The 13404-nt window shown below is 36.3% G+C and overlaps 1 protein-coding gene across 6 annotated transcripts in view; it reads right to left on the bottom strand.

The window, feature by feature from the left end:
- Positions 1-13404, bottom strand: part of LOC145694950 (uncharacterized) — a 210265-nt gene that overhangs the window by 131499 nt on the left and 65362 nt on the right. For all 6 annotated transcript variants that reach the window (XM_081771747.1, XM_081771752.1, XM_081771751.1 and 3 more), the window contains 3 exons: positions 13082-13284; positions 9766-9869; positions 7260-7296 (listed from right to left, as the gene is read on the bottom strand). In XM_081771747.1, the coding sequence (XP_081627873.1) occupies positions 7260-7296; positions 9766-9869; positions 13082-13284 (344 nt within the window). The remainder of the gene's footprint in view (positions 1-7259; positions 7297-9765; positions 9870-13081; positions 13285-13404) is intronic.

Genomic DNA, 13404 nt, shown 5'->3' with positions numbered 1-13404 from the left:
TTACGATCAACTTAAAACTAAATTAATTTCATTGTCTCGTCCAAATTTACCAGCATATAAGGCAGAATTAAAAACTTTTCAAATACAGCAGAACGAAAATGAGTCGGTCGATTCATATTTCTTAAGGAAATTAAAGGCCATTAGACAGCTAATGCCAGCGGCTTCGCAGGAACAGAAGATCCATTTTCTTTCATTGGGATTACAAAGAAATTTACTACAGAAGATAGCGTTGGAATCCTTTCAAACAGTCCAGCAGTTGCAGGATCGACTCCATGAATTAGAAAAGGCTCAGGACCTCATGCAGAAGGGGAACTATGTGGAATTGGCACAGGCAATTCATATTTTAATCGGCCAATCTAACTGCCCCTCAACACTTCCTTTAAATGACTTTCATAACCAAACGAATCCTAGTTCGTTAATGCCAACCTATGCACAACAACCAACTTCTACTGTACAACGCACTCAACCTGCTCCTTGTTATTCGCAATCATTACCTTCTGGACCTCCATTGCAGAATACTTCCCCTCCACAGTCAACTTCCATTCAGCCTGAAGTTTTAAATCCACACCCCCACCAAAGTCAAAACCCGCCCTCACAAGCTCCTCACACGGACCTCACTAAACTAGAAAATCAAATGGCCGAATTATCATTAATGGTAGCACAGAATGCAATGGAGACTAATTTCAGGCGTAGTAACGGCGTGTCCCACACAGAAGCCACCACAATTAAAAACATCACATTCAACAAGATCGCACAAAAGCGGAAACTTTTAATGATACGGAGGACAATTTTTTCACTCAGGCGACCTACAACGATCGCCGAGAACATGTTAAGCTGGGATCAGAAAATAATAAATTACTTAATCGAAAGGTAAATTCAAGCAGTTTGCCAGTAATAATAGACACAGGATCCAGTCTTAGTTTATGGCCCAGACGAGACGTACCTCCAAATTGTACATTAATATCATTTCAGGCTCGTATCAAGGGCATTGAAATAAAGTTCTGACTTTGAAGGAAATAGCTCTAATTAAATTTAAAATTGGCACCACTACCTTTTCACATTATTTCCGCATTATAGATGCTGACTTTAATCCGATTTTTGGGAATGACATTCTCACCAGGCTTTTTCCTCAAATAGACCTAGAACATAATTCTATATCATTATATAGAAATCCTAGGAAGCCTATAACTCCTAAGAAAAAAAGAGAAACAGAAGAAATGTCGCAAGCAACTACTCGTTCATTGTACTTGCAGAGAAACGCAAGCTTTTATTCCAAAAATTACGGAAGCATGATTTTAGAGCCAATCCCAAGAAGACACACTTGCTATATAGAGAACTCCCAGTATTAGGATTCCTTTTATCCGGAGAAAAGATCAGCATCTCACCGAAAATAGCAAACAAAATCAAGAATTTTAAGAAACCAACTACTAAATGAATACTGAAGAGCTTTATAAGTCTTTGCTCTTATCTTCGAAGTCATATTAAGGACTTCACGACCAAGGTAGAACCGTTTCAACAGTCCTTACTAAAAATGCTAAATTCAAATGGACCGAAAAACACGATGAATCATTTGAGAAGCTCAAAGAAGACACTTTGAATGCCCCATCTCTCTACCATTTTGACGAAGAGCTAGAGATAAGGCTCTATACTGACGCGAGCTCACATCAACTGGGACGGGGTATTAGCTTGTTATAACCTCCAAACAGACGAAGAATTGTTTTCTATTGCAGCCGTCGTCTTACAACTACTGAGTCTAAAAGTTCAGTCTGGCAAAAAGAACTATACGCTATTATACAGATGGTGATCAGAAAAATGGAAACACCTGTAGTTGGCAACACGTCAGATGTATGGGTTGGCAGTGGTGTCGTGGCGCCCGCAGCGCCGGACCGCTGGTGGTGGTGTGTTAGGTCGGTCTCCATACTACGTCAGGCGCAGTGGAGCAGCAGTGTCCAGTGGCTGCAGCGGACGGAGGTAGTGTAAAATGGGAGACCTCTCAGATTTTCAAAGAGGGCAAATTGTTGGTGCGCGGTTATGTGGAGTGAGTGTGACGGCAGTGGCTACTGTGTTAGGTGTGTCATGTGGGATAGTGTCGAAGGTGATGACGGCCCACACAATACACGGGAAAACCACATCGGGGAAGCGGAACAGTGGGCGGAAGAAAATCATGAATGACAGGTCTCGCCGGGTATTAAAGCGCATTGTCACGCAGAACCGTCGTGCCACTGCGGAGCAAGTGACGGAGGAACTCAATCAGTACCTCCCCTACCCTGTTTCGACAATCACAGTCCGCCGCGAATTACATGACATGAACTTACGGGGTCGTGTTGCACGGGCCAAACCGCTCATGAGGGACCATAACGCTTTCGCACGCCGCAAATGGTGCCGCGACCATGCAACTTGGACCGTTGAGGACTGGAAACGTGTGATATGGTCGGATAAGTCATCCTTCACCCTATTCCCAACCACGGGCCGTGTTAATGTATGGAGAACGCCCAAAGAAGCTTATGATCTGCAGTGTCTCCGCCCAACTGTGAAACATGGCGGCGGCTCGGTGATGCTGTGGGCCACCATATCATGGTTTTCATTGGGTCCTGTGGTCACACTTAGCGGACGAATCACTGCCAACGATTATGTCGCAATTTCAAGAGACTACTTGCATCCTATGGTCCGGATGTTGTTCCCAGACAATGACGCCATCTTCCAGGATGATAATGCACCCATTCACACAGCTGGCGTTGTTGCAGCGTGGTTTGAGGAACATCGGGATGAAGTTCAACACCTCCCCTGGCCCGCCCAATCCCCAGATATCAACATAATTGAACATCTGTGGTCCGTCTTGGAAACACGACTCCGGCGGCGATTTCCACCTCCATCCTCTCTCTTAGAACTGGCTGATGCCCTGCACGAGGAATGGTGTAAAATTCCACTTGCTACCATTCACGACCTCTATGCCTCCATCCCATGTCGCCTGAAGGCTGTTCTGAAGGCGAAAGGTGGCCCGACACCATATTAATCTGGTAAGTTATAATTTCGTTCAGGTGTTTCCATTTTTCTAATCACCATCTGTATATGCTTGACGCAAACTCAGATATTTCCTACTTAATCGTAAGTTTAAATTGTTTATAGACGCTAAATATCTTACATCTCTACACACGCATCCGGACAAAGTAGGAAAATACACACGTTATAAACTTTTCTTAGTCGACTATAATTTTGACATCTGCCATATTGAAGGAAAGAAGCACCCGGCCGTTATCATCAGCCGCTTAGAACAAAACAGCACTGATACTCCAGAACCCACGGACCTACATCAGGCAACCGAGGATACGCATGCATACCGTTTCAATTCTTTAGAAGAACCCATTCCTCAAATACAACAACCAGGATCTTTGAAGAACTTACGGGAAGAATAGCGCAAAGATGACTCGTACGCTGATATAATAGCAGTTCTGGAAGGGAAAGACCCAACAAAAAGTTCTACTATGAGAGCAGCTAAGCATTTTCGCTTAAGGGACGACCTACTTTACCGTGCATGAAAACATCCAGAACTTCGATTAGTTTATCTTTTGTGCATCCCGAAAAGTTTGGCAGGACAATGGTTCGAGTCTATTCACAAAGATCCGTCAGCACTCCAGTTTGGGTTTTCGAAGACATATAAGACCGTCCTCAATTAATACTACATGCCAAACATGAAGTCATACTTAGCATTTAGAATTAAGAACTGCAGAGAATGTCAACTCTTAGAGAAACTCTCGAAAAAGCCACAAGGAGAACTCCTTCATCACCCGCCAGGCTTTATAGGAGAACGATGGATGTTTGACGGTTTAGAACCTTATCCACACGAAGAAGGAAACCAAAATACGTTTTAGTCGCCATCGAAACAAGCACTCGTTATATAGTGACGAAAGCTGTTAATAGCATCACGGCAGATACAATTGAACAATTCTTATTGGAAGAAATTATTTTAAAATTTGGTGTCTTTCGTTTTCTTCATCTGGACAAACACCCAGTACACAGAGCGAAGCAACTTCAAAAACTAGCAGAAATATACAATTTTCAATTTAAGTTCTGCCCTGCTTTTAATCACCAAGATATAGGATTAGTCGAGGTCATGAATAAAACTCTACAGAATTCCTTAAAATTTTTCGTCCAACAAAATCATGAAACATGGCCAAAACTATTACCTCACATCACTTTTGGTTTAAACAGCTTCGTCCAATTAGGAACAAAGAAATCAAGTTACTTTTTAATGTACGGGTACCAACTAAGGACAATCGGCGATTGCCAATTACAGACTGCTCCCCGGCTACAGCTCCAAAGAGACCAACTTGTAAAATTAAAAGAAAAAGTACGTCAAAATTTACTAAAGGCTCATGAACAACAAAAGAAATATTTTGACAAGAAACATAAGCAAGAAACTTTCCACAATGGAGATAAAGTATTAATTTATTTTCCTTTTCGAAGGGTCGGTGAATCATCACAATAGACCGACAGGTACTGCGGACCGGCCAAAATACTTTCAAAAGTAAATAATAATCTCTACCGAGTTCGCATGCCCCACACTTTCAGGGAGAGAGAACAGAGTATCTCTATATATAGAATAAAACCATATTATGATGGCGAAGAACACATGTAATACGAGGATAATGAAGAACGCAGCAGACAGGAAAAAAAAGCAAGGAAAACAAGATTATGGTGAAAAAAATGTGGTATAGATGTCGATTTTTTTTCGGTTTGTATTTTTCTCTCTCGTTATCTATCTATCTATCTTTTCATCTATCTTGTTAATACGAGGGTTGATCAAAAAAGTAAGGTTAGAAAACCTGCAGTGAAATATGTAAATATTATTTGATACTACCAATAGAGCCCACAGACAGTACATACATTACGTTATTTCTCGACAGTCTCCATTTCGGTTGAGGCACTTATCGCATCGTGGGATGATTTTGAAGATTCTCTCCTGGTAAAAATCCTGTCCTTGCGTATTCAGCCACTTTGTTACAAAGTGTTTCACTTCCTCGTCTGAAGCGAAGCGACAGCTTCCAAGGTGCTCCTTCAAGTGTGAAAACAGGTGAAAGTCGCTTGGAGTGATGTCTGAGCTGTAGAGACGAGGGCTGTGTGTCCTCCATGTGAGCTGTGTTCAAATCTGTTGAGGCCCTGATGTGTCGGTCACTGCGCACCTCGTCGATGACGTTCTCTTTATCATCTGCAAACTTTCGACACAATTCCGCGACATGCTGACGATACATTATAGTCTCTTTGTAAACCTCTACCAGCTGCCGGTGGATTTCAGCCGCAGTTACATTTTTCGCCCACAGAAATTGAATAACTGAGCGGACTTCTTAGCGAGTCTAGTTTTCCAAGCGAGTCGCCATTTGTATTTACCTACAACTAGCGCGTAGGTGGCGGGTGTTTGAAACTCTACACAGTTGCTAACTCCATGTATTAAAATAACCACACACTCCTCTTTTCTCTATGGCAGATGAAATTCCAGAAATGTCCTTGTAACCTTAGTTTCTGATCCTCCCTCGTATGTATTTTTTCTCAGCTTTGTAACCCTTTTTTGATCGATCCTCGTACATATATATCAAGTATACCAAAATTAATGCGGAAAAGTATAAACACAGGAATACCCATACAAAAAAGTTCGTGGAATTACCCAGACTTAGACGTACTACGAAACCCCTCGGACATGCATACTATACCTTATTTCTTCTACGTTAAGCATACAAAAATTGGTTTGTAGGAATTTTTATTTTTTTTATTTACATGTAAATCACTCAAGGTGCAATAATTGATTAAGCTGAGGTATGTAATCAAGTTCTTATATCTCCAGGGGAAATCAGCAAAAAAAAAAAAAAAAAAAAAAAAAAAAAAAAAAAAAAAAAAAACAGGAGATAAAAACAGTATATGGGAATTAAAACCTAACCTGTCAGATGGTATCCAAATGGAAATGGCAGTTTCGAGTTAGACATATGACCATTTCGGATGCCACTAGATCTGGGAGACCATCTTTTACAGATGATACCGTCATGACAGAGAAAGTGAATAAAATTATACTGGAAGACAGGAGTGTAACCACTGAAAGTGTTGTGTGGCTTAAATAGGTGCTACTTATTGATCCGTCTGAAATATAATTCATATCTAGCTGCATCTGCAGAAAATGTCAGCATGATAGATGTCACGATTTTCCAGAAGAGAATCGCAGTCTGGGTATCAGGGGCAATGTTAGATCGCTGTAAGTGTAACGAAGAAGATTCTTTCGACCGACTAGTCATAATGGATGGAAGTTGGGTTTATCTTTATGACTCAGAAACAAATGACTTCAGCAAGCAGTGAAAACACCCCTTCGTCTCTTTCTAGAAAGGCAAAGATGCAGAAGTCTATCGCCAAAGTGATAGTGTCCATGTTCTGGGACTGTTAGGGGGATCTACATGGCGGACTACTTTCTCGAGTGTTAAACTATCACTAGGAATGTTATTCTCATCTAGTTCGGGTACGGGAGGAATACAACACCACACGTCGAGGAATACTCGGCACAGGAGTGCTGCTGTTAGCAGACAATGCACCAACTCATTTACTTAAAACATCAATAGGGAAAGCAGTGCAATTAGAATATGAAAACTTGTCCCACCCTCTACATTCATCGGACCTAGCATCAAATGATTTTTTTCCTAAAATGAAGCGTCTACTTAATAGAGATGATGTCATTTCTAAAGTAGAAATATAGTTTCAAGCACAAAGTGCTGACTTCTACAAAAACGGCTTACGCAAGGTGAAAAATCGCTGGCTCAAAGCTTGATGACTACGCAGAAAAGGGCTAATGTCATCTTGGTCTCAAATGTATGAACAATTGTTTTCTTTCAGGTGATTGCACGATCTTTTTGATACTCTCTCCTAAGTACTATATCGTTTATAATAATTTGCTTATGCTTACTTTAACAAACTACACAAGACTGTTCCTAAAACTGAAAAGGAAACTTGTTTAATGTCCTGCACTTATGCCATTTGGGAAGTAATTACGATTAAACATGTAACGGAATAAAAATAGAAATCGAAAAAGAAAAAAAACTCTGAGAAAACAAACAAACACGATGTTATTTCACGTTGAGATTGTCTGGGCCCAAGCAAGGGATCAAAAATTGACACCAGAAGAAAATGCTCTAGAACAGAGCTACTGTATTGCCTAAGATTACTTTTCAAAAAATACATTCTATGACGGGACAAACAATAATACTAGTTTACAGTTTCGTACTTACTAGTCTATATAAGCCTGGTAAGTAAAACTTCACGTGGCTGAAAAAAAAAGAACAAACCAACTTAATGCCCACTATACTTTTTACAAAACGACATGTTACATTATTGATAAGAAAAAAATAAAATAAAATATGGAATCAAGTATTAAAAGTTGTGGAATTTTAAAGGTAATACATTTACTGCAAATTCTGAACTGTTGTAATTAAGACTAAAATTTAAGCCAAAATAAGTGCTTAAAGATGACAATGGTACACTAAACATTGCAGATAAAATGAAAATATAAAAACAAAAAAAAACATTTAAAATGCTGGCATTAAAAGACGCACTTTCTTTAAATCGAAACAAGTAATAACATTGTTAAATGAATACACATTGCATGAAGTGCCATATCTGTCACTACAGTTATAGTTTACACTTAATTTACAGCTACAGATAGTGCTTACATGCCGTAACAGAATAATTTTTCATTATATACTACAAACTGCAGAAAAAGAAGAAACTGTTCTTTGGAAAACCCAAGATACTGTCTCACAAATATTTGCCATCTGCTTTAAGGAAAAACTTTCTTTTACATTTTCACACTGTTTGCCTAGTTCCAACTGTGTGCTACAAACACTACAAATTAGTACCAGCTCACACTACTACTGTGACTCTCAATTAAAGATGTTTCGTAGTCATTTATTTGGGTTTGTTGTTCAACACTGATTTATTTCTGAAATAAAACATCCTCATCACATACGAACTGCTAGACTCATACCACTGATCATCCTACAATTAAGAGTTCTGCATTTTCTTAGAAACTCCAGATGATAACTGGAAATTAATATCTTCTATGCACAACGTAAGAGCTAAATTATAAATAATAACTAAAAATACTACACTACTATTTTTTTTTTTTTTTTTTTTTTTGACACTAGTTTGAAAATAGGTCAAATCATAAATTCTATTTTAGTTATAATAAATAAACAGGAAAATATAAAAAATTTCCAGAATACTCAGAAACATAAGTGACCGCAAGATTTCCTCGATTAGTCGAATAGAAAGTATGATACACTTGGAAGTATATTTTTCCTATTTAACTTCTAACTTGGAGCTTAACATTTTAAAAGTTCGTAAGAGGAGGATTTTTAGATTAAACCAATTAAGACGTAATATCTCAAAGCTCGAATAAGAAAAAAAATATATACAACTGAACTTTTACAATCATTTCACATATTTGTAACTGAATTTTCCTCATAGAATGACAACGTTACAGTTGACTTTGCGAGAGTAAAGAATATGTTTCATATCAGCATGAAAATTGCCAAACAACATACAAATTTTCTGCAGAGAGAAACTAGGCGGAACGTTTCAATTATAATTTTATATTATTTCCTACTCGGACAAACTGAAAATACCAGATGTGGCTAGATTGACAAAAGTTATCAAAAATTGAGGAAGACGATTAAATAAAAATAAAGGAAAAGACAGTACTGTACACTACAAAGCCAATTTTGTTCGAATTCGTGACTGTGATTAGAGTTATTAGTTTTTTTTTTTTTTTTTTTTTTTTTTTTTTTTTTTTTTTTTTTTAATGAAACTGTGAGCCATAAAAACTAGGTAATACAAATATATTTAGAAATCGATCACCAAACAAAACAAAACAATCTTATATATAAAATTGACTGTTTGTATGTATGTATGTTTGTCCAATATATATAAATCCACACTGTTGGCTTAGCACACAACTAAATAATTGTATTAGAGAGGCCAAGGTCTAGAAGAAATCGTACGCTATTTAGAATTATTTGTTAGGTATCGTAAGTGGGGAGGAAGGAGCTTCAAAGAGGAAAAGGTGGTTTCAAATTTATGTAAAAATTTAAGAGTATCTCACGAATTCCTTATGTTAGAAAGATGGAACTAGGTATGTAACCTCATTTTGACATAGATATATGACTTACAACCTGGAAAGAAATACTGCAAGGGTAAGAGAAAGGAGTAACATAAAAAAATAATTGAAAATGGCCGATATGAGTGTCAAATTTATAGCTTTTCGAGTGGCGGAGAAGAACGGTGAATCTTCCAATGTCATCTAAATCCAAGTTCAGCTCCAATCGGAGTAGGAAGGGGATGAGAATGGGTGAACAATAAATGTACAATATGATCTAAATTAGTGTCGAATCAATAGTTTTCGGGGGGTCGATAAGCTGATTGGTGATATTCTCAATGGCATTTATACCCAAGTTTAGTCAAGAACTTGCATGTTAACTGGTCCGGGAATTGACAAAGGCAACACCGAAGACGTTACTCGTGGTTATTTATTTTACTCAATTCTACTCTTTTCGGCGTTGCCTGTCGTTGTTTATTCTACTTGGTTTCCTATTTTCTGACAGTCAATGCTGAAGGCGTTGCTTGTCATTATTTATTCTACTCAGTTCTTTTATTTTCAAATATTGTACATAAACATTATTCTTCCCGTGTACTGCCGGATATTTCAGCTACCATGCATATATATACCTATATATATACCTTGTATACTCCACGTAACTTTTCCAATCCAGATAATTCAGTGATAAATGTATTTTCTTAACACTATATTCTTTAAGATAGTTCAGCTCAGAATAATATCGAATCTGAAAAACAAAGAAAGAAAAGAAATATATATATATCCATGAAAGGAACTCCACCAAAAAAACTTAAATATGTAAATTACAAAGCCCCGATAATACAACTATATTGTTCAAGTTGACAAATGTGCCAATATTTACTCTGCAAAATAACATCATATGTTACTATTTGGATAAACTGAGATTTTCAAAAGCGTTAGATACTAATAGATGTTCATTTTCACACTAATTGCACTCTAATGCTGACAAAGAAAGAAAGTTCGAACGAAAATATTACTATAATTTATTCTAAAATTTCAGAAAGGGTTTGCAACATTTCCCAGTTCAAAAATCATCACAAAGATTTATAAAATTCATTTTGGAAACAAACAAATGATGAAGTAATAAATGTCAAACTGAATTAGTTCTGTAAACTAATAATATGATCGATAAACCGATTTGCGTACGCGAATGCGCGTTTTTATCGTTTGACTTTTAATGCACTTGTGTGTCTATCTATACCATGATAATTTTCGTAAAATTTGTTTCATTTTAATGAATTTTTGTATTTATATATGTTTTCTCTCGTGTTGAAGAAGAAATAAGTCTCTTGTTTGAGATGAAAAATCGTCAAGAATAAAGGGATAAAATCACCCTAAATTGGAAGTTTCCGCTGCAATTTTTGTGAAAAATTATTTGATTTTGACGCAATATGTTGTATACTTTCTTTATAGGTTCCCGAGCATTATCACTGCTTGTGTTGAAATTGGTTAAGGATATTTATTTAATTATGTAGTATCTGATACAATACGTTGGCCATCTTACACCCAGACATATAAAAGTAACAGGTAACAAATGAAATAGTATAAAAAACAGAATATCAACAACAAAATGTATTAACAAAATTTATGTAGGACTGCGCGATGTAACGTATTTTTTTTATTTTATTTATTTTTTAACGGTACCAAGATTGTAACGATGCTATTTTATTCCACAATAATTTCATTTGGTAGACATAGATAAATGATCTAGTGAATAATGTGCCTTGCAGTAAAACCATTTTACGAAAATAACGATTGCTTAAAAGCTGCAAGACGAGACTTCCGACGTCACTTTCAACTTCGGCGTCATGATAAGGTTTCGTCAGTTTACGCAATAAAGATCTGGATTGAGAATTTTGAAACAATAGGTTTGGCATTAAGAAAGAAGCAACCAGGATATTCTTCTCGAATGGTTATATCCACTAACATTCGCAGGCCGTTGGTTGGTGGTTCCAATTTGGTACCACATTCAATTACCTTACACATCCCGTATAGAAGATAAAAGACACACTCCCAAACTAAAATCTTTTCTAGGAAAACACTCGACATGGTAACTGAATTTTCTATTAGAGATACGAAAGATATTCTCTGGTTGTTCTATAAATTATTGCATTACATTAAGCGTCAGACAACTCAATCTGTGAATCATTCACACCACTGCGTTTTTCAAAATAAATATGAACTGACTAAACGATTACATAAAACATGTTCAAGAATGACCTGAAAAAAGTTACGGACAGATTAACAGGAAAAAAGTGCGCAAAAACAGGCCATCGAAACGAGTTGCCAAAGCTGCTTCCTTAAATGAACAAATAATTGAATAATAAGTAGTTTTGAAAAGGTCATAGGTCAGGAAAGTAAAGTTACGAAAACGTCGAAAAAAAAAAGTTTAATTTTTTTGAAAATCCTGACAGACATAAAATGATCGACCCCGGAAAAAGTAGTGTGTTTTTTGGTATTGTATGAAAGGAACAACTTGTGTGTTCCAAGATAGCTATATAAAAAGCTGGATTAAAGCAAACTCGCCATTTTTCTGACTCATGATATTTTCAAAACTACTGATGACTCAATTATATTTTTTCTTCTCTCTATAGCTATCACTAAACTAACGATATAATATTCACTTAATTTAGCAGATTCTGTAAAGATTTTCGCTAGGTTAAGGTATCAAATAATCACTTACTTGAAATAATCTAAGGAAAGCTCCTATACTTATGAGATTGAATATTAAATACAACTCGTTTTTGGCACAAAACAATTCACCACAAACCCACTGCAAATATTTACTGATTGAATTTAACTAAATTTACTATCACAATTTCTTTTAAATTCTTTAGTATTTGTTAATAAGAATCACAAATTCTATGTGTGGAATTGTAAAATCTCAATTTAATCCAATAATTTGTATTGCTTGCATTATTGTTTTAGTGCAATTTTTTACTGTCCAGGAAACTGTTATTGGACCTATGTCTGTTATTTCCTGATGAATGAATATTAATTAATACGAATAACAGAAATATCAAATTCTGACCTCGCGACAATTTTACGTTAAAGAAAGCTACATCAACAAATTTTCACTAGAATACGTACTCTCGTTCTTCTAAATAACGACGAAAATTTTGTTAATACAAACTTTTTCTCTTCACAATAGTATTTCCTGTTCAACTTACTTTGAAGAACTTTTTCCCCCAGCATAACTGAATTTAAATTTCATAAACTGTGGTAATCCGAATAGGAGTTGGTGGAAAATAAAACTTAAGTGTCTAATTACAACATACTACAATTCAACTATAAAACAAGATCATTACAAGAATATTACGTCTATGTTTCGAAACTGGTTGCCTCTCGATAACTGAAAGGCATGAAGTTGCTAAGCCTCACCCCACACTTCCCCCGCCCTCTGGTACCACTGCAGTTGCATCATGAGGACGGGTCTGCTGATGAGTGCTAGCACCCAACTTCGGTCCGTACAATTGTTTACAGTGCGATACTTCGTTCTATTCCAGAAAAATACAAATACTAGTCAACTAACAAGGCAAATTTATAATATTAAACAATAAACTTTTTTCCATTTTCAAAAATATCCTTACTATCCCTGTTGTTTTTTCCCCTTAATTTCAATTTTTCTTAAGCAATTTGAAATTTATTACTTAACTCTTTGCAAAGACTTACAGATTTAATCACTAACGTAATTTATAATGCATATTAAATATACGAAGATTTGACTTTAATCGTGACGCTAATACTATATTTTTTTATGTTTATAATAATATTAGTCTCATAGACGTAATAGTAAGTTTAGACAAATACACAAATAAAGTACATTCAGGTGCGGACTAAATTCACATGATACTTAGAAGTTTAATCTGAGGAATCTAATATGAACTCAAGCCATTTGCACTCACTGAAAATACTTACTCTATTCATGGAAAGATTTAACTCTTCAATTTTTCGGAGTGGAGAATTCAAAGCAGTCTTTTTAAGAAAAGCTAAGCTTTCGATACGATTTCCCTTCAACGACAGCACTTTAACATAATGAATTTCTTTGCAGACTATTTTATCAACAAGTTCGAACACAGGTTCTTCTGATATTAGGTACAGTTGAGAAGCAGACTGAAAAGCTGAAAGAAAGAAGAAAAAAAGAAATGTTATAATGTAAACGTAGAAAATAAAGAACATTTCACATAAGAAAAAACAAAATACCAACGCTGTATAGTTGACTGATCAACCCTAGATCTCTC

Source organism: Thermobia domestica, chromosome 9, assembly GCF_964235325.1.
Source record: "Thermobia domestica chromosome 9, izTheDome1.hap1.1, whole genome shotgun sequence".
Classification (NCBI taxonomy): domain Eukaryota; kingdom Metazoa; phylum Arthropoda; class Insecta; order Zygentoma; family Lepismatidae; genus Thermobia; species Thermobia domestica.
This window is presented reverse-complemented; position numbering and strand designations above follow the sequence as displayed.